Source organism: Gorilla gorilla, chromosome 7 (assembly GCF_029281585.2).
Source record: "Gorilla gorilla gorilla isolate KB3781 chromosome 7, NHGRI_mGorGor1-v2.1_pri, whole genome shotgun sequence".
Lineage (NCBI taxonomy): Eukaryota > Metazoa > Chordata > Mammalia > Primates > Hominidae > Gorilla > Gorilla gorilla.
This window is the reverse complement of record NC_073231.2, coordinates 97,820,001-97,840,976: the sequence shown is the minus strand read 5'-3', so window position 1 is coordinate 97,840,976 and position 20,976 is coordinate 97,820,001. Positions and strand designations below refer to the sequence as shown.

The window sequence follows — 20,976 nt, the reverse complement described above, 5'->3', positions numbered from 1 at the left end:
CCGGAGTATTGCTTGAACCCTGGAGGAGGAGGTTGCAGTGAGCCAAGATCGTGCCACTGTACTCCAGGCTGGAGGACAGAGCGAGACTGCCTCAAAAAAAAAAAAAAAAAAAAGCTTAGTAACTCAGGAGTTTGTTGAATTAATACCATCCCCTGTCCCAAGTGGGTTGGTAGAGGAATTAGTATTTTAAAATACTGCTAGCTGGCAAGTTTTATGATTGTCATATGATTGAATTATGGAATTTCTCATTGCTCTCTAAATCCTCAGGAAATCTAGCATGAAGGCTGAAAGCACAAACTCAGTAGAATTTCTAGATTCGAATTACTCATTCCTTTCATATTAGTTTTGCGGCCTTTGGCAGGTCATAATCTCTTTGTGCTTTAGTTTCCTCGTGTAAAATGGGGATGGTAATATATATTTCATAAGCATTTCTGTATAATGAGTTAATAGGTAAAAACATATGAGACAGTGCCTGACAGATAGTAGAAGTGTTATGTCTTAGCTGTTATTTAAATGTGCATTCTCAAAAAGAACTTTCTGCTGGGAGTAGAAGTGGCTCATGCCTATAATCCCAGCACTTTGGGAGGCTGAGGTGAGAGGATCCCTTGAGTCCAGGAGTTTGAGACCAGCCTGGAAAACATAGTGAGACCCCATCTCTACCAAAAATCAAAAAATTAGCTGGGCATGATGATGGATGCCTGTGGTCCCAGTTGCTCAGGAGGCTAAGATGGGAGGATTCCTTGAGCCCAGGAGGTCAAAGTGACAGTGAGCCATGTTTATGCCACTGCCCTGCAGCCTGGGCAACAGAGCAAGACCTTGTCTCAAAATATAAAATTAAAAAATTTAAAAAAAAAATCAAAAAGAACTTTAAAGAATAGTGGTAAATGAAACTAGTGAAGTTTTTCCTTGGCATTCAAGATTGTGAAGTTACAGTGGATTCATAAGTATTTTTTCATCTACAAAGTACTTCTAAGCAGGTGGCTTCTTTAATAGGCACAGAGATTAGAAAAGATTCCTGTCTTAAATATAGTAAATCTGTTGTACCTTTGGGACCCTAATTCATAATACAAGACTATGGAAAAATAGATTTCTCCCAGCCAATGAAATATTTCAACTTCTATACTCTCAAAATATGAAAACCACAAACAAGTTATTCTGTGTATATTTGCATGTAAATGTTTGGAGTTTTGTACCCTTGTATTGATTTCTTTAAATCACATCATGAAATTAATCTCACAGTCATTCAGCTGACTTCATAATGCAAATGCCTACTGTACTTAACTATATTGGGTTTAAAAATATGGGACTATTAGTTAAATATGTCCATCTTTTAAAATTAAGAGGAGATGGTTACTTCCTGGAGCATTAAGTATGTTTGTTGTAAAAGATGGAAATCCTAAAGCAGTTGCTAGCTTCTAGGTTGGATTTGGGCTTCTGAAACCTAGTGTGAAGATTTCTGAATGTATTATCCTTAAAAACAAGTGGCATTTATAACAATAAAATTACTTAACTCTTTCTTTCTTTTGATGGTTTTTGTAATAGATATTATCATGATCACAGCCTCATTCTGCCCACTACAGGATGAAGGCCATACCTAGGTGCTGCCAAGCTTTGAGCATTGCTGTCCTGGGTCATATGAGGTCACATTGCTTCTCCAAAGGCTATCAGCTCATCCCTTCATGTATATTGATGGCGGCCCTTGCAGTATCTAGTATCCAATGGTCTCCATCCTGTCGTAAGTGTAGTGCATCTTCCATCTCTTTCATACATCATAGATTGCTCTTTCTGTTCTTTCACATTTCTTACACCATTTTCTGTCACTCTGACCTGGTCTCCTCTCTTCATAGATGTGAATTATTTTCAAGAGGCTCCCTTCATCCTCATCCACTCTCACCACCACCCGCCCCCCAAGCAATTTGCATCCCAAAGCAAGCTAGACTTAATTTAGAAGGACTTTTCTGTAATGTTTTCATCTTTCAGTAGTTGCATATATATATACGTTTAACATTTTAGACCATGTCATATACGTTCTTCTGTCTTTGCATCTACCACTACATTTTAGAACGATGATTCCTTTTTCTAGCAATTGATATTTTATAGGTACTTAAGAGTTAACGGGTAAGAATTAGCTTCTTTAGAATCTAAGCCTTAGAATCTTAGGATGTTTTAGGTAGATGTGTTTAGATTAGCCAGTATTCTAAAATAGTAAAGTCCTAGGAGAGAATTGTCCCTTGTTTTGTTTTTCAAACTCAGTTTTCCCTATATAGATTTTGATATTGCTGCTGCTTAATCAGAAGAGGAGATATTAAATGTATTAGTCATTTGGTTTCTGAATCTATTAAAGTAGTGTTTATCAAGGTATCAAATAGATTTCTGAGGAGTATACCTACTACCAATCACTCTGTTCTTTCTGTTGGTAGACCTGATGTTTATCAAGTACACTAACTTAGAACTGGAGAGGATATTGTAAAACACGTTTATATAATTATTTCCCTTTAGATTCTGCTGTTTTGAAAAACTGTCTTTTAGAAGGTAGGTTAGCATTAAGAAAACTTTTGCATAATTGGCTTTAGCATTTCTATTGGGTTTCTATGTCAGTCAAAGTTTGGGCCTATGTGGACATGGCAGTATGTCAGTGAGAAATTTAGGAAGGTATAGCCAAAGTGAAACATTGCACAACTTTCCAGTGTGGTATATGTACCCTCAAGACACCTGTGCAGCCCATAGAAGGTGGAAGGTCAATTGAGCCTGGCACGTTAATATTTGAGTCAATTTGGGTGTTATAAACATTCATGGGTGAGGCTCAAGTAAAATTTTTGAAAGTGTCATCTAAGAAATTTGAAGATTTTGCTTCCAAGGACAAAGGCAGTGAATTGTGAACTATAGAAATATTTTCTATTTCCAAGTGACGTAGATTCTGGGAGTTTAAAAAATTACTTGGTGTATATTGCTTAATCCAAACTTCTTCAATGGCTTTGTTCTCTTCAAAATTTGTGGTATTTGGATTTTTAACATTGAGAGAAAAGATAAACTTTAAAATACTCTCTTCACCTTAGTTATTTAAAAGGAAATAATTATATAGCCGTTCTTACTAGACCACGTAGTAAGTAATAATAATGATAATAATGAGGATAATAGCAAGTACCAGATAATGGGAGTTTAGGATATGTATGTAATAGGAGGTACTTCCTTCACTCCTCACAGCAGTGTTCTCAAATAATAGTAGTATTGTCCTCACTTTATTATAGATGAGGCATCTGAGACATGGACAAACTAACATACCCAGTGTTCCATGGTCAATAGCTAGCTTCACTGGGTGCTAGAACTAACTTTCTTCAGCCTATGTTGCCTGGGGCTGGTAATTAGCATCTTTCATGCATGGACTTTGGATACCTAAACATTACCTTTCCTGTTCTTTATCATAATGATTGACTATTTAATAAAAAAAAAAATGTTTATAGGCTGGGCATGGTGGCTCACACCTGTAATTCCAGCACTTTGGGAGGTCAGGTGACCTGACGTCAGAAGTTTGAGACCAGCCTGGCCAACATGGTGAAACCCCATCTCTACTAAAAGTATACAAGTTAGCTGGGCTTGGTGGCATGCACCTGTAATCCGAGCTACTCGGGAGGCTGAGGCAGGAGATTCTCTTGACCCGGGAGGCAGAAGTTGCAGTGAGCTGTGATCGTGCCACTGCACTCCAGCCTGGGCAACGAGCATGACTCCGTCTCAAAAAAAAGAAAAAAGAAAAAAATAAGTTTTTATTAACTACAGGTCTCTTCTTAATAAATGAAAAAAAAAATTGCTACTTTGAAGTCACATTTTTTTCTTTCTTCAAACTTTACAGATCTGTTCTTATTCTTATCCAATAAATTATGCTTAAATCAAAGTCTTTTCTCCTTAAAAGTTGTCTTTTAATGTCATAAGTAAATCTCTGTGTTGTACTGTGTCACATGGCTAAATATGAACTTGATTGCACTTTATTTCTTCTGGAAATAGTTATAGTGGTAAGGAAGATAATCTTGATAAATCTAATTAGCTGTATCACATTTCCTTTTAGGTTGTTTATGCAGCAGTTTTATCTCGCCTTAAGAATGAAAGTTACTTCAGTAAAAACGTTTTTATTTTTGTCATTTACTTTATAGAAATGAATATACACAGGAGAATGCATAGATATTTCCAGTCCATCCTATTATTAAGTAGTCATGACATCACAGTGTAAACTTTTGAAAATAAACTTTTAAATATTTGGAATAATTTTAGATTAAAAAATTGCAAAGATGATATAGAGAGTTTCCATATATTCCGCACCAAGCTGTAGTAAATTTTTGCTAATTCAGAATAGTTGAGAAAATCTAATGTTCTTGCCAATTGATAATCTGTGTGCCCTGCAAGGATTCAAAGCATTCAAATGTATTTAAAGCATTCAAATGTAACAACATATGCTTAGCTAAACTCATCGTGCTTTTCTTTATTTTTGACATTGTGTAGCACCATAAAATATAGGAGACTGGACTAAATGTCTTGATCTTCAACATAACCATTAGATAAAGCATTTAAAAATATATGCTACTCAACATTTACTGTACACATAGAGAAAATTTCAGTTTTCCTCAGAATTTATCATGGGTTTAATAATTAAGTTTTATAAAAGTTAAAATGATTTTTTTCTTACTGAACTCTTCTATATAAGGAGGCTTTTATTGAAAATCCAATATGGAAGACATGAAATGCATATTTTAGCTATGGAAGACGGTATACACTTTGTTTGCTTTTGAGCATATGTAAGAACTATAAAATGTTTTGTGTTAATTCCATGAACATATTTTAGAAGTTAGCATTCCTATATCAAAGTTATTAGTTGTTTTCTTAAACTTTTAAAATTTGAGAAGCCTAGTAAGCACAGCATTTAATTTAAAGTGGAACTTCATTTCCTTTTCTGGAAAGCATGGGCTAATTCTCTTTGCTCAACAGAATGTCTGTGAATCCATTCTGATGAGTCTTTCTGGCTTTCACCTCTGTCAAATCCATATGATCTAATTTGTGTGAAAAATTGTAATGGTCACTGAGATTTTTAAGAATTAAGTATGAGAACTGGTTAGCCATAGAGTGGAGCTTGCTGTTCATTGAAAGGTGGCAGAATCAGAGCTCTGTGGAAATTACATTACCTGAACATTTGATTGTTTAACACCAGTTTGACTCATGAAAGGAAAACTACCAAATACAATTTATATTCCTTAACAAAATATATCTATAGAAGTCTCCATAGTCAGAAAGTGCTGAGAACAGTGTTCCCAAACATCATATTGTATAATGAAATCAAGTTGCTTTGGCTTTGAGCATGCATGACATTTAGACCAATGACCTTCTGTTTTCCTTGGGCTCTGATGGACAGGCCTTGCTATTTTTATGTATTTTCAAGAAGTGAAATGTTTAGCCTTTTAAAATTGCGTTTTTGTAGAGAAGCCAGGAGAATGGGCATTGCTTACTTTCACTCTGTGCGATGACACAAGTGTGCTTACAGTACTCTCCTCCTCTCTCCACCCCCTTCCCATCCTTTTCATAGACGCGCATCGGGAATTCCTTCACAGGCCTGCGTCTGGATACGTGCCAGAGGAGATCTGGAAGAAAGCTGGTAAGAATTGTTTAAAAACATGAGTTTTGTGTTCTGGCAGCTGTGTGCAGTTGTTAATGTAGTGATGTGAGGAATGACAAGAAAGGACTTTACTGCTAACAACAACAACAGCAAAAACAAAACAAAAAAACCCACAAAACAAAACACCTGATTAATATTCTTAAACCAGGCCTGATTACAAGATGAAATCATTTTTATTTTAGTAACATCTGCCAGTTTCACTATAATTGAGAAGCTGGCAATATTTCCATTATAAAACTCCATTTTTTTCAGGGCCATAATGATTTCAGGCTGAAACTTGGCATAGGAGGTCTTAGCTTGCATGCCTTTTTTTCTTTGATGAAAAAATTCCAGTGTCTTAGAAATTAAATTGCATACTTCACCCTTTTCTCCTGCATCCAAAAAAAAAAACGAAACCAACATCAAATCTAGTTGACTTGTTAAAGTACTCAGATAATTTTTTGGTTACAATCGACTTTTCAAATTGTTCTTCTGTACCAGTTAGTATTCAACGATCAGAGCTAAATTACTCTTTAAGTGAAATGACAAAGTTACTAAACATTTATTTTTGCTTTTTACATACACTGTCTGCTTTCCATTACAAGATGCTGCTCTATATTTTGTAATAGTAGATTTAAAGCTCCTCATGACCCACTGACTTGTTATTGGGCTTAAAGAAGTCCAGATCTGTGAGAATTTTGGTGGAACCACCTAGCAAGCAAAAACCTTTATGAAAACCAACTCAGGAGATGAAACATAAACCTGTTTCAAGAGTTAAAGAGGCCATGAAAAACATACTGTGGCTTTCAGCTGCTGTAACTCCAGCTCTTAAAACAGTTTGTCTTTTTGAGTTGGGAAACTGGGAAATGCTACTTCTACAATCAGTGCAAATCGAAGAGTCAGGGGACAGATTTTTTGTTTTTTTCTACAGAAGATTTCTCTTTGGGATTTCCCTCAGCTGTGTTTGTAGTTCTGTGTAACTTGCTGACTCTCTAGTCACATGAATCTTATCCAAGTATTTTTATACATTTTCCAAGAAATACCTGTTTTTGTAAGAGTGATAATGAGCTTTAAAATCTGATAGCATTCTAGGTTTAGTAGCCCAGATTAAGAATTAGAAAGCTGTCTTGCACGTCCAATACGCAAATTAGATAGGTCCGTTTAGCTTAAAGGTTAAAATACATATGTTGCTGAACTGTGTAGTTTTACCAGATTTACTGTAATAGTCATGTAGTACTCCCAAGCTGTTAAAAATATGCCAAGTACCACCTACCTGAAAAGACGGGCAACATCTTCCTTCTGACCATTTTTCTCTTCCATTTCTAAGCTGTCGGTGCAACTTATTCCAATAAGAGGTACAAATAATTGTGATTTTGGACAGAAGAAGGGTGACTTTATGTTCAGAGGAGTGAGTCTTTTCTCTGCACTTCCCTTTTTAAGTATATTTAAGTTAAATTCTTGATAGTTCATAAAGAAAAATTACCAGTAAGGTCTTGTGTAATCCGAATTCCTTATGTGCTATTATCTGCTCAAGTCTTTGTTTGACTGCTATTGAGAATAGATTTTTCTGAATATAGCACCTTTGTTGGAAAGTCAACTTGAATAGCTATGTACAAAGGAAGTCCTACCATAAGTGGTAAGCAATTGGACGCAGATTCAAAACTGCACTATGTATTTTCCACTTAATCAGTTGTTTATTTTTTCCTACATGGCATATTGTTATCTATTGACTCCACTATTATTTTTCTTTACTGTCTGTTTTGGGGATTTTTAAACCTAATTCTGGGTGTAATTTAGGTTTTGGGGACTTAGTAGAGAAAGAGTACTACTTGTTTTTGTTGTGTGCTTGCCCTCTCCAAGAAGGGTTAAACCTTATCTAGGAAGTGTTTAGATTATTTGTTACAGTGTCTATCATCTGCAGTAGGTTTTCAATCTAAAATATGACATTAAATTTGTATTCTTCTCACAGTGGTATCCCTAAACTGCTGCTTAAAAACAGTTTGGGAATAGTTTTCTATGGATATATGCTAAATTTTAAGGAGTATATTAAATCCACAAAGTATGGATGATAGTTTCATCTAGAAATCTCCAGTAACTACTTATAATATTTATCTTTATAGGTTTCTTAAATGGCATTTCTAGTGTTCAGTGTCAAGGCATCCAACATGATGAAAACACCAAGGGCAGAATGTGACATCTGCACTCAGCTTGTTACAATTTGAAAGCTTTTATCCTAGCTTTCTAAAATTGGCTATGGGCAAAAAAATTTTTTGAAGAAAATCTATAAAGTGTGTCTTTGCAATGAAATTATTATACATTATCTTTGTTGCAAAACATAGGTGAATAAAGTATTTGAAAAATACAAAAGGGGCAGAACACCCAAAACTTGATGTAGCTTAACAAATGCATCCACTTTCACAGAAAATTGTAATTACAAGTATACCCTGTGCTTGAAAGTACATCATATAGCTTTTTGCATCATTTTATTTTGAAATGATTTCAAACATGCAGGAAAGTTGCAAAAAAAAAAGTACCAAAAATTCCTCTATAACTTTCACCTAGATTCCCTTATTTTATCATATTTGCTTTAGTATTTTCTCTTTTCCTCTCTTTCATCCTCTTCTTTCTCTTAAATATATATATATTTCTAATCATTTGAGAGTAAGTTGCAGACATAATTTCTCTTTACCTTAAATGATTTGAATGTCAGTTTACCAAGAACAAGAATATTCTACATAACTTCAGTACAGTTACCAAATCAAGACTTTATCACTGATACAAGACTATTATTTAATCTACAGACCCTATGCAAATCTTTCACATTGCCCCCAATAACACAATATAATAACATAACAACACACATTTTTAAAGATTAGAAATCCAAAAAATTGTTCAAGGCCATATTCTCCTCTAAAAGTAGTATTTTTTAAAGCGAAAGTAACAAATGCACTCAAAAGTTACAAAGGGTCTTTATGAAACTGGAAAAAATCTAACATAAAGATGGTTTTAAAATTGTAACAATGTTTTCTTCAGTATATTTCTTTTTACATGATCAGAGAATGTTTGCAGTTGGTAATAAATATTCAAGCACCTTGCAAATGTCCTACCAATTCTCTTTGCTGATCTGTATATGCCTGTGGGATTAGAATAGGAATGCATAATTTAAATATAAATTGCCTGATTTGCATATACAATTAGTCAAGCTACAGCTTTGATCGTAAGCAAAAATTATTGTTCTGTACTACCACTTAGATAGAATTTTAATTCACCTTGAATATTCAAACTAAATTAGACCCTGGCTGTATAGTTAGAAGGGCAGTACTTCCCTTGTGCCGCAAGTCATTTATGATAAGATAATAAAGGCATCTTTTCACCTCCTGGTGAAGAAGGTGCTATAAGCTGTTTGCAATATTCTGATTCTGTACAGATTTTAAATGCATATCTTAAAGCAGCTAACAACGGCTTAATATAATTTAGTTAATATTTCCACTATGGATCTTTTACTTATATTTTAGTTTATAAAACCTAGCAGACAGTAATTGCAAAGAAATGTACTTCAGATATAATGCTGCTAAAATGACAGAGGCTACAAAAGTCATGACAGTTAATTACTAGTGGAGAGCTTCTGATGATTCTCAAGTCATGGACGATAGATGTGTGAAATAAACCAGAGGAATTGAAGAAACAATAGGAGTACTTGCATCTCTTACATTTTTAATCTACAGTAAAACATTTTTATTAGGAATCTATGTTTTTAATTAAACAGAACATTTAATTAAGGTGCTTTTTAAGTGGGTGAAACAATTAAGTGCAAACACTTGAATGAAACATGTCATAATTAGTTTTAATAGAGTGTTAATTGGTACTAGGTTTGCCAAGTTAATAATTACTGCTTATTAAATTTTCAATTAATCATTGTCATTTTGCTTTGAATAAAGATGAAAATTAGATAAACTAATTCAGGGGGAGGATATTTTCCCCTGTTAATTAGAACAGTTAATTTTTTAAAATGGAAATTACTTGTTTTAGTTGTCAGTCTTATGTTGTACATTAGTTGAATCTTTGCACCCTTTCCTCAGCCAAGAATAAAGAGCTTATTTGACACCTTGCAGACTTATAGTCAGGCCTGATTGTTTTGGCCTGTGGTATGATTCAGTTATATTTGTCTAGTGCAACAGTTGGTTATGCAAAACCACTGTATATATTTGGTAAAGTAAATGGACAACAGCTTAAAATGTAAAAATGAGATTATTTTTTAAAACCTCTATCATTTAACCTATAAAGGCACATATTTATATTACTCAGGAAATGACTTTTCAAAAGTAAAACTGGATCATCCATTATAGCATTGATTTTTAATTAAAAGGCCTATAGTAACTTAATTGCTATCTGAGTTACCTTTTCACTATTGTGTTGTAGATTATGCCAGCAACTAATAGTTTGCACTTATTTGTTTATGTGTAAAATCCATTCTCGGCCTCTCTTTTTTTTCTGAACTCTTGACCTGTGGACCCTCCTATATTCATGTTAACTTATAGCATTGTGGAAAACTGACTTTATGTGTCTGAATTATTCAGACAGGTTTCTTGCGAATGTCCTTGTCCTTTAACTTCTTATCTGGTCTCAGAATCATTTCTGGAGGCATTAGTTTGGTTAAAAAAATTATAATAATGATATAGGAGTTTCAAAAAATATTTCCATAAATTCAAGTTAAAGAAACATTTTCACCCTTTGTTTTCCTAAATGTATGTCAAAAGATCTGCTAGTTTTTAGACTGCTGGAACTGCCCAATAATTTGGATGAGATACATGCTTCTTCTATAGAATTCTATAAAAAAGTAATCAGATAATGGGCATGGTGGCTGGAAGGCGCCCGTAATTCCAGCTGCTAGGGGAAATTGATGCAGAGGATCACTTGAGCCCAGGGGTTCGAGACCAGCCTCGGAAAGAAAAAAAAAATTAAAACAAAAGTAATCCGTATCCAATGACTTCGGCTTACTGAGAGGTGTTTTCTTGTCTGGTTTGGCCTGACTGGCACACAGAGGAGGCCGTCAATGAGGTGAAGCGCCAGGCGATGACGGAGCTGCAGAAGGCTGTGTCTGAGGCGGAGCGGAAAGCCCACGACATGATCACAACAGAGAGGGCCAAGATGGAGCGCACGGTCGCCGAGGCCAAACGGCAGGCGGCGGAGGACGCGCTGGCAGTTATCAATCAGCAGGAGGATTCAAGCGAGGTGAGGCATGTTGGGAAGCTCCAAATAAACAAGATAGTTTTCATTCATTAGAGTGCTCATTCTTCATTCAAGGTGATCACTTTAGATAAATATTTGGAAAAAAATTTAGAACAGTGTGGGGAAAGTCAAGGTATTCATGAAATTTGCCAAGAGCTGATCACATTTGTCTTTTTATTGAACACCTAATCTTTGCCAAAAAAGGTTTTGAATGTTTGGTAGGTTACCGATTAAAGTGAAATTCTTATAACTTCGCAGCATTATTTAGAGACTCATAGCTCGGCTGTGTGTGTCTGTTGTGTATGTGTGCATGTGCATATGTGTATGCTTGCTTTCCAGTTGAAGGGATTTAATAGATACTGTGTAAGCTGTGGTCTCCAAAGCCATCTGGCAGGCTTGGGATTGAAATCACTGCCTTAGCTATTGGTCCTAAAGTCCAATGCTAAAACAATGTTTGCATCAACTGAATATTTCTAAGAGATCTTAGAGACAGTCTGTACTTCCACATTATCTGTGGTAACCCATATGATGGTCATTTCATAGCATAACATTGCTGCTAGAGGTAATGTTACATATATTATTGTTCCAGTATAATAATTCTCACACACACACACACAACACACACACACACACACACACACACACACACACACACAGCTAGCCTAAATGGCTCAAAGATCTGCAAAGTAACTAAAACACAATATCTAACAACATGATTTTTAAAATATTGCCTGCAAAATCAGAGCAGAATAGTAATGCTCCACGTTAATTAATATAGCCTCACGATCCTTAACCCCAGAGTAACTTTAGATAAAGGACTGCAATGGGCTGCTCTCACCAAGCCGAACTCACAATGGCATGGACTGATAAATCAATGGTCTACTACAATACATATCTATAATTTGTGAGGGAGAGTAAGTATTTAATTTGTACCAGGCTTTTCTGTAGATGAAAGACTCTGCGGGAATCACTCAATGCCCAGAGTTTCTATTTAATGTGTAGCAGATGAATAACAAGGGGACAAAAGGAATTGATTTTCAACATTTGAAAGTTTCTCAGGAAAAGAGGGACAAAGGGAAGTTTATCTGCCCTTTAACTGCTGACTTTTCCATTGTTCAATTAAATTAGACATAAATTCAGTTTTATTGGTATCTTGTGGCTAACATATAAGGACTTTGTTTTGTGTTTTTTATTTTAAAAACATTAGCATCTTTTGAGGAGAATTTATCCTTCTCTGTTCAAATGAGCAATATCGTGAGGCACAGTTGATGTCATATCATTAAAACTGTCACTTTCACATGAACATTTTAGGGCTGTTAGGTATGTTAAGAGTACTTTTTAGGTCACCAAATTCTAAAGACAGATGTCTAGGAAGAAATTGTCAGTTAAGTCTTTGTACTCAGGCAGTAGCATGCTGTATTCCTTCAGTATTTATAAGCTTTGTGTCTTTATTCCTAAAACCTATTTAGAAAATATGTGATCTTGACACCAATATTTAGCATTATAAATAAACCCTGTTAAACAGTATCTGTGATAGGTTATTCAGTCATATCTACTACTAATGTAAGAATGATCTTCTGTAATAATTGTTTTTCTTTTTTTTTTTTTTTTGACCTCTTGGGGGAACTGATCTTTAATATAGCATTACCAGTGTCTTCAATGACACTTCCCCAAGAATTTTAAAGCAGACCATGGTAGAGGAAAGGGTTTGGAATTCAGAGGGTCAAACTTAATTCCTGGCTCCAATTCTTACAATTCTTTGATTTTTGAGAAAACCACTGAACCTGTAAAAGCTTCAATTTTATCATGATCTGAAGAAGAGTGGAAGTGTCTAGTGTGTGGCTTGAACCTTGAGTCATGCTATGGATGAGGAAACTTACCTGGCTAAAGTTACACAGCTAGGAAATGGCAGAGCCTCAACAGGATCTCACAGCATGCTTTCAGTCCCTATGTTGTTTTCTAACAATGAAATAAGGATCTTTTCATAGGGATCATTAAGATAATTTTTGTATGCAGATAAAGACAGGCAACTTAGGTCTGTTTTCTTATTCTTTAAAGTGCAAGACCACTTTTAAGACTTGGGGAGGAATCATCTCTAGAAGGATTAAGCCTCTTTTCTCCAAAAATGCTGTAAATAATTTCCCAAGAATAGAAGAAAGAAAGATGGAAAAAAGGACCTCTTTACGCCCAATAAGGCCCATATTGCCTTGTGCTTTAAGTATTTTATGAATTGTTCTGTTTTCTAAGAAAAATGAATGTTCTCATTTCTTAGAAGTTTAATGTGCAAAACTTACCGGAGAGTGCACTGTAACCTAGGGTGCAGGGCAACCACACCTCCCACTTTGGGTGGAACTGTCCATTGACACCTAGTGCCCCAATATAATTATTACGAGTGCCCCCTTCCACTGTCAGGTGTCCTGTCTTCATTGATAAGTTGAATGGTCCCACCTCTTAAAGGCCATGTTCATCTGATCAGATGATCGTCTTTTGCTGGCACAGCTCAGAGGCAGATAGGTGTGGCAGAAAGTATCTGAGAGGAGGACCCAGAAGTCCTGAATTATGGCCCCAGCTCAGTTACTGTCTCAGAGGTCCTTCGGCAATTCATTTTATTCCTGTCAGCCTCCATTTCTTCTTAAGGAATGGGACGATATTCACTTACCTTACAAGGTTGTTTAAAAGATTTTAAAATAGTGTTTTTGAAAGCTATAACACAATATATTATTATCTGCTCATATTTCCCACAGTTTTTAAAAAATCACAGTATATACTAAAGTATTCCTACTGAAACAATATTCTTTTCTCCCTTTCCCTTTCTTTATTTGAAGCCACCACCTATTGTAAACATCTGCCCATCTCTTACCTAGGTCAGGTATAAACTGTATAATCCAAATATAAAACATCGTATATGTGGTAAGATACACGTTATTATTCTCTTTCCTTCATAGGGACTGTAAGAAGGAATCTAAGATTCGCGATCAGAAGACCAGAGTTCTAGGCCTAGCTTGGCCATTTATGTTTTTTCTGCACTATTTGTGTTAACTCTAGATATCTCTGAATTCTTCTCTCTGTAATTTCTGAGTTTACCCTTTCTCTTCCTATCTCAGTTTTCTTTCACATGTATAAAACGGAGCTAATGATGCTCATTCTGCTTAGAAAAAACAGTGGTTCTGAAAGATTGGCAGTGGAAATGTTTCAGAAGGAGGAGTGGAGTTGAGAACATTTGACTGGGGAGACCAGCAGAAAGAAGGCTTGGAGGCAGGAATGAATAACTCATGGATATTATTTGTAGGTGGGCGGGGGAGGGGGGCGCGTAAAATTTATCATCCAAACTGGGATGCCTTTTGGAGTAAGAAAGACTGCTCTTGCTTAGACAGACCAGTCCGGTAAACCAGGCCATCCCAGGCTCATGGGAACCCACAGTCAGCCAAGTTATTGGAGGTTGCATGAAGTTTGTTTTGCCTGAGATGAAATAAGATGACCTACGATGAGTGTTTAACTCTGAACCAGGCATGGTATAAAGTGCTTTCTATACTTTAGCTCGTTTACTTCTCACATCGGCTCTGACAAAGTAGATAGTGTTACTTTCCTCATTTTACTGATAAAAAGCTGTGTCTTGAAGGGATTAGGCCACTTGCTCAGTGTCTCATGGTCAGTAAGTGTGAGCTGGTCCTTAGCTCAGGTAGCCCGACTTTCAGGCCACCTTCTTAGTAGCTACATGGCAGGAGTGGGAGGTTTTTGTTTGTTTGTTTGTTTTTTCCTAATTGTGTACTGTATCTATTTTTCACTGGACTTCATGATTATTTCTACCTAGTTCTCAAACTTTACTTGGATTTATAGGCTGGTAGTTGGTATTACTATCAGAATGACACTGGACTTGCGGCAGATATCTGAGCAATGTGATGCTTACTGTACTTTCTCTTTTCCCAGTGGATTGTATATTTAACCCAGAATATAATGCCAACATTAGCATAAATCAGAAATTCACTGAATCTGATCATCTTAAATTCTTTTATTTTCTCCATATTTATTTCCATTTTTCATTTCCTATCTATGTACAGATAAAGCTTTTTCCAGTGAATGCTCTCAGATTGCAGCTATTTCCAAGGAAACTTCTACAGCTTTCTTTGAGATCCATACCTTATACTAGCTTAGGTGATTGAAGCAAGAAACTGCAAATGAGCACAGAAACAGATAAATACTTTTATTGTTCTAATAGTTTAGAGTTTTAAACTACCAAAGTGATGTTTTTCCCCCAGATTAAAACAGCCTTTATTTATCACTCTTATATAGGTGCAGAGCTGCACAGTTATACCAACCTCAGTGGAATCTGTGAAGTTTGGCCCAAACTGGAAATGCCACCTGTGTAGACTCTGAATAGAACATGGGGACCTCACAGCATGGGTCCTGTCAAAGCCTTCACAATCTCATCAGACCAGTTGATTCCCAGAAAAATTTGGAGCTCTCAGAGCATGAGCTATGATGCTGTGTTACATATATATATATATATAGTTATACAATATACAATATGTACAATTATATATTTTTTATATATATATATAGGCCAGCTATTTGATTCCGTAGATGTTCATGGTATAGTAGACAGGGCACTGGGCTAGGATTGACCTTTGGTTGCTCACCTCTTGAAGCTTTGGTTTTCTCATCTGCAAAATTTGGGATAAAGTTTCTGTGATCTGCCTGCTTTGCAAGGTGGTTGAGAGGTGCCAATGAGATGAGGAGAAGTATTTTATTAAAAGAAAAGTCACCTTACAAATGAGCAGTGTGTCTATATAAGAACGAAAGAGGAAAACGGAGAAGAAAAACAGTTAAGAAATGATCCTAACAGGAAGGGTGGCGAGAGAATTAGAGTAGTGACTATGTGATTGAAAAGGAGAGAGACCGCAGAAGTAGCCTGTGGGGTTTGGCACTGAATGGTTCCAGGGGCTAAAGAAAGAGGGGTTTGCAATAAAGTGACAAAGTCTTGGGCATGAGCGTTGCCAAAGACTGAAATGGACCCACCAGAGTTGGGTTTAGGGAATACTGACTTAGAGGAGCATCCTGGTGGAGGTACCTACAGAACAGGCAGTTGAAAGTAGGAGCACAAAGCTCAGGAAGAAGATAACAAGGAGAAACAGGTTTGAGAGTAATTTGCTTACAGCTGATCATTGAAACCACAAGATCTCACAAGGGGAAGCATGAGAAGGAAAAGATATTCCTTTTCTTTATGCCAGCATCCCTCCCTCCCTCACTGTCAACTACAGGGAAAAGAACAAACAGCAGAAGAAGTTATTGTATAAGAAAGAGAATTTTAGTAGGGGAAATTTCAACAAGAGGCATTTAATAAGGAAGAACGGGGAAGTAATCAGCAATGGTAAATATTCAGAAATTTTGAGGACAGCAAATGAAGTTGCAGAAGAAATTATTAGTCACTAATGAAGTATGAGGGGAAGTAAGTTAATGTTCTTCTCCCGTAGCTGTCAGTGCCCATGGGTGATAGCACTTAATTTGAATGGGACCATCAGCCTTCTAATTCTAAAAGTTGTAAGGTGCTGGATCTGGAGCAAGGACTGTATCTACTCTCTCTTTCTTCCAGTCAGTACCAAAAGGAGGGAGTGGTGGTAGTACCTGCCATTTATTCAGGACCTATGAACATCATGCACTGTGCTTAGCACTGACATAATCCTGAATAATCCTGCAGTTATTATTCCTGCTTTACATGTTCTGTTGCTCCAAGGGTTAAGTAAGTGGCTTGTGGTTCTAAAGCCACAAAGTGATGAAGTTGGAAATGAAATGAAGTTGGCCTGGCTTTTGAAGCCTGTGCCATTTTCATTACACACTCTGACACCTTGTCTTTGCTGCCTCTGACTTTATGGTTCAATTTCTGTCCATTTTTGGGAGTTAAGTGTCTGCTAACCTGTTCTTGCCACAATGAGAGCTAATAAAAGATCTGAAATTGACAAAGTGTGGCATTTTAGAAAGAGTATTTTTAATTTGTAATCCAAACATCTGGGTGAATCAAACTTTGGCTATGTAATTTTATATTTTTGTGACTTGGGGCAAGCCTTTTACTGTGAAAATTATTTATTTTGAGGGTCCCAGTTTCTGAAACTGCAGTCATGTGAAAATGATTTTAAATTGTCAAGTGCAATGCAAGTAGATGATGATGCAATCTTAATGTGAATTTAAGTCAATGTGTTGCCTTCTGTAGGATTCTTAACATTTGAGGAGTTTCAATTACAATCATTCTATTATATTTAAATTTATTACACATCGATTTTGTGCAAGTTTTTCTGAAGAATTATAGATATGTAAGACCTGGAGAGACTTAAAGCAGTTCAGAGACAAAATAAAAGATATTTTGTCCTTCAGAAAAAGATTTTTCTGCAGTAAGAACCAGAAGGGATATATGCCTGTACAACAGAAAGATCATTCTCTAAATGTTTTTCTTAGGGACAAAGAGAAATGCTGATTTGAAACAAAGTGTCAAATACCTTCAATATGCAGTGTTGGCATTCAAAAGCTTCAATCCATTGATTCTGTGTATAGCCTTGTATTTAGTATATTTAGCAAAGGGGAGGTTCGTGTTCAGCCACAAATTCTTCATCTGAGTCACAACCTAACTTTGGTCAATTGACTTATTCTTACTTTTCAGATAGGGAGGAAAATATTCTTTATGCCAAAAAGGGAATAACATTATCACAAATAAAGGAATACTATAAAGTGCCATGAGCTTTGGGAATGAAATTTGCTGTGATATGGATATCCGTGAGCTTTCTACACTATTATGGTAATTTCAGTGACATCACTCCTTAGAAGCCTGAAAGTGAAGCTCAGTCATTTAAAAATAAATAAATAAAACAATTATCAGGAAATACTATCTTGAATATAAAATGCACAAACTGCAAAATGTAAAATTAGATTAAGCCATTGACTGCCTTTATCCCAGCCCTTGTGGATAGACACGTGGCTGTTAGACACAGTTTGCAATTTCCACCTTTGTGAACAGTAGAAAGCTTAGAATGATCCAAATTGGAGTACTCAAAAGATTCTGCACCTTCCGCTGTTTCCAGAATTGTGACTATTCAGGGGCTGAGTGCCACTGATCAGGCATCAGTCTTGCAGGTATGGATTAGCCAACAGTAAATTCACTAGAGCATCCAAGAGAAATATATTAATAGAAATTGCTCTTTCAGTTTTCTAATAAGCTTTTAAGAATGAATATGCGCGTTGGAGCGTTTGTTAGTTGAACACTCACTAAAGTTCCCTACACATTCACTGCAATGCAATGTCAAGAGAAATAAAAATTTGCAGATTTTTTTTTAACCAGATCATTAAAATTGCTCTTTTTGTAACTTCCTACAGCTGAAGGTTGTTTTTTCTTTTGTCCCAGTGGTGGGTGGTAAATGAATAATATCAAACAACTTGAGAATGAAACTAGAGGTAAAACTAGCCAGACCCCTTAACTCCTGGATCAGAACCAGACAATACTACGCAAGAAGGCTCAATTCCCAGCAGCTTCACGATCCAAAACATCTGTTTCTGTATTTGGCACAATTCCACTTTTTTATTTGTAAAATTGTTCCCATCTTTGAAAACACTTTAAAAAATAAAGAAGCCCCCATTCTGTCTCCCTTTCCACTTCCCAGCACATGCATCTGTAATTACCTGGTTTAGTCTGTGTGTTTAATCAGTTTAAATTGAGAATGTTGCATACATCTGATTTCAATCTGAAGGAGCCATTGAGTATTGGACAGTTACCACCCTGTGTCTGCCAAAATGTGCCGCTGCCAAAAAACGGATAGGACTCACACCAGGGTATTTCCTAAAGAAGCCACTTGACTCAGATTAGATGTTTAATTTCCTTAAAATATTGTTTTGGATGTGAGTCTCTGTTCTCTAATTGGAATATTCTGATGTAATTTAGGAATATAGCTTATTTGCTGAGTTTGTTCCAGGATCCAGCTGGCATTATTCTAAAAGCCTAAACCTCAAGGAAGTTAACTTCACTCTGAGCACTGAGTATTATACCTCACAGCTTTGAAGGGTGGGCCAGGCCCACGTTTGCTCACGTCTTTGTGGAACCATTGTACATGCAATGCAGTTGAATTAATTTTGAGAGAGAAAGGCTTCTTGCTATGGTAATGAAACTTCCGATCAGAGCTTCACATCTTTTGAGATAGTTTCTTAAATTAATTGAAGTAGGAAAAAATTGTTTTGTTCTACTACTGACTATTCATTTAAATTTTAACTTATGACATTTTTTGACATATCAACCAAATTTCTAGATTTCCTCAGCAATAGTCACTTAAAACACCTGTCATTGGCCAGAGTTTGAGATTTTAAGTTTTTGTTTTGTTTTTCCTTGTTGGATTGTAATTTCTTTTCTTTTTTATTTCTGTTTTTTGTTTGAGCTTTTCTGCTCAACATAGCAATGCCTGATGGTTAAAGAAATAAGAACATGGAGCTGGGCTCTTTCTAAAAGTTTTAAATTGGAGTTCTTGAGTTCAAAGGCTTTCAGCACATGCAGGCCTCTGGGAGCCCGTTTATTTGTTAACAATGTTAGGGTGGCTGCTAAAAATTCCCTTGCACGTTTTGCACAGTGGTAAAACCATACACAGGGTGATGGGCTGACGTTTCCTAGGAGTATAGTATTGTCAGCAGCTCATGAGCTTACCTTAAGCCACACAACCAGCATGCTGGAAGCAAAGCAAATGTAGAGAACACAGTAGGGAGACCTGTGAATATCTACCTATGTCAGGGCTTTAAAAATCTTTCTTATCACACAAGCACATAGCGTCAGCTGTTTGGGGTTACCAGATTGTAGTCAAAAGTTTGTTTTTCAAGGACATAATCAAAACCAATGAAGTTAAAGAATAAAAAGTTGAATGACATAAAGCTAAGATCACTTACTACAGTTTTGCATAATGGGATTGGTCTTGCCAAAGAAACTAGGAACATTTAAACATTTAAAGTCAGCTTTGTAAGGTCCCCCTCCCCACCACACTCATTGGAGGATCCCTGAAGGTTAGTTTCTTCCTCATTCCTCCTTGCCTGCTTAGGACCTGTCCCCAAAAGGTGCTCTTCTGTCTCTGGTATGTTTGTGCTCTAATTCATGATGCATTTATCTTAAAGTTTAAATCCTGGTGGCAGCCTCATTCCCAGTTTTCTCATGTCTTGCAAAACACTGCCCACAACTAGCAGTGAACTTATTAGGGTTTGAGTTTTGTTCTCATCACTCCCAAATGAGCCCCAGTTCCCTCTGCTTTTCTGACTTCCCAGAGTTGCTGAGGCACACAGGAGCAGCAGAGGAGCTCCATTGGCTGGAAAGAACTGTGTGCAAATAGAATTGTTATTTGGCTGGTTTTAGCATTTCTCATTTCTCAAAGCCAAATAAGGCATAGTCTAATTCATTCATTTCACAAATATTTATTGAACACTTCTATCTATCAGGCACCCATTCTGGGTGCTTCAGATACAGGGAGAAAAAACAAACTGAGGATCCTGTCCTCCAGGGAGCTGAGGTAAAGGGGGTTGTTTTAACACAGTCCTAGCATTTGGTTGTAAGGTTCACTGAATGGATGCACTGAAAGAACTAAAGACATAGAGAGGTTAAAGGACTTTGCCTCACCTTGTCTAGTCTGAAGGAGCAGGGAATAGAATCCCTTATCTACTCTATTATATTTATTTGAATCCAATATAGATATGGTTCTGGTAGTTTCTTTGTGATTCCTTTTAGTATCTAAAAGGAGGAAGCTTCTGCTCAGATATATCTCTGTGTCTGACTATTGTGGTATAGGCATTGGGAAAAGATTTGGAAATAGTAATTGCTAGTCAGTATGAGTGAAGGGAGAATTTACGTACAAAGATAACCAAACCTAAAAAGAAAGGATGTTATAGTAAGAACTTAAAAAGTCTTCAACTGCTTTGTCAGATGCCATAATAGTTGTTGGCAGAGCAGTTTGGACAACCATCCCATCAAAACTGGCATCTTCTGTGTTTAGTCTTTGTATCCATACGTGAACACCTGGATTTTTCAACCTGACTGTATAGTTCTTGAACATAAGGCTACAGTGATGCCTAACATATTTGTCAGACTATTGTCTTAACAGTGTATT

At 36.3% G+C, this 20,976-nt stretch overlaps 1 protein-coding gene across 4 annotated transcripts in view; it reads left to right on the top strand.

Moving 5' to 3' along the window:
• The window catches only part of RUNX1T1 (RUNX1 partner transcriptional co-repressor 1), a 144,490-nt gene that overhangs the window by 121,710 nt on the left and 1,804 nt on the right, over positions 1–20,976 (top strand). For all 4 annotated transcript variants that reach the window (XM_055349722.2, XM_019032604.4, XM_004047274.5 and 1 more), the window contains 2 exons: positions 5,567–5,635; positions 10,677–10,867. In XM_055349722.2, coding sequence (XP_055205697.1) covers positions 5,567–5,635; positions 10,677–10,867 — 260 coding nt within the window. The remainder of the gene's footprint in view (positions 1–5,566; positions 5,636–10,676; positions 10,868–20,976) is intronic.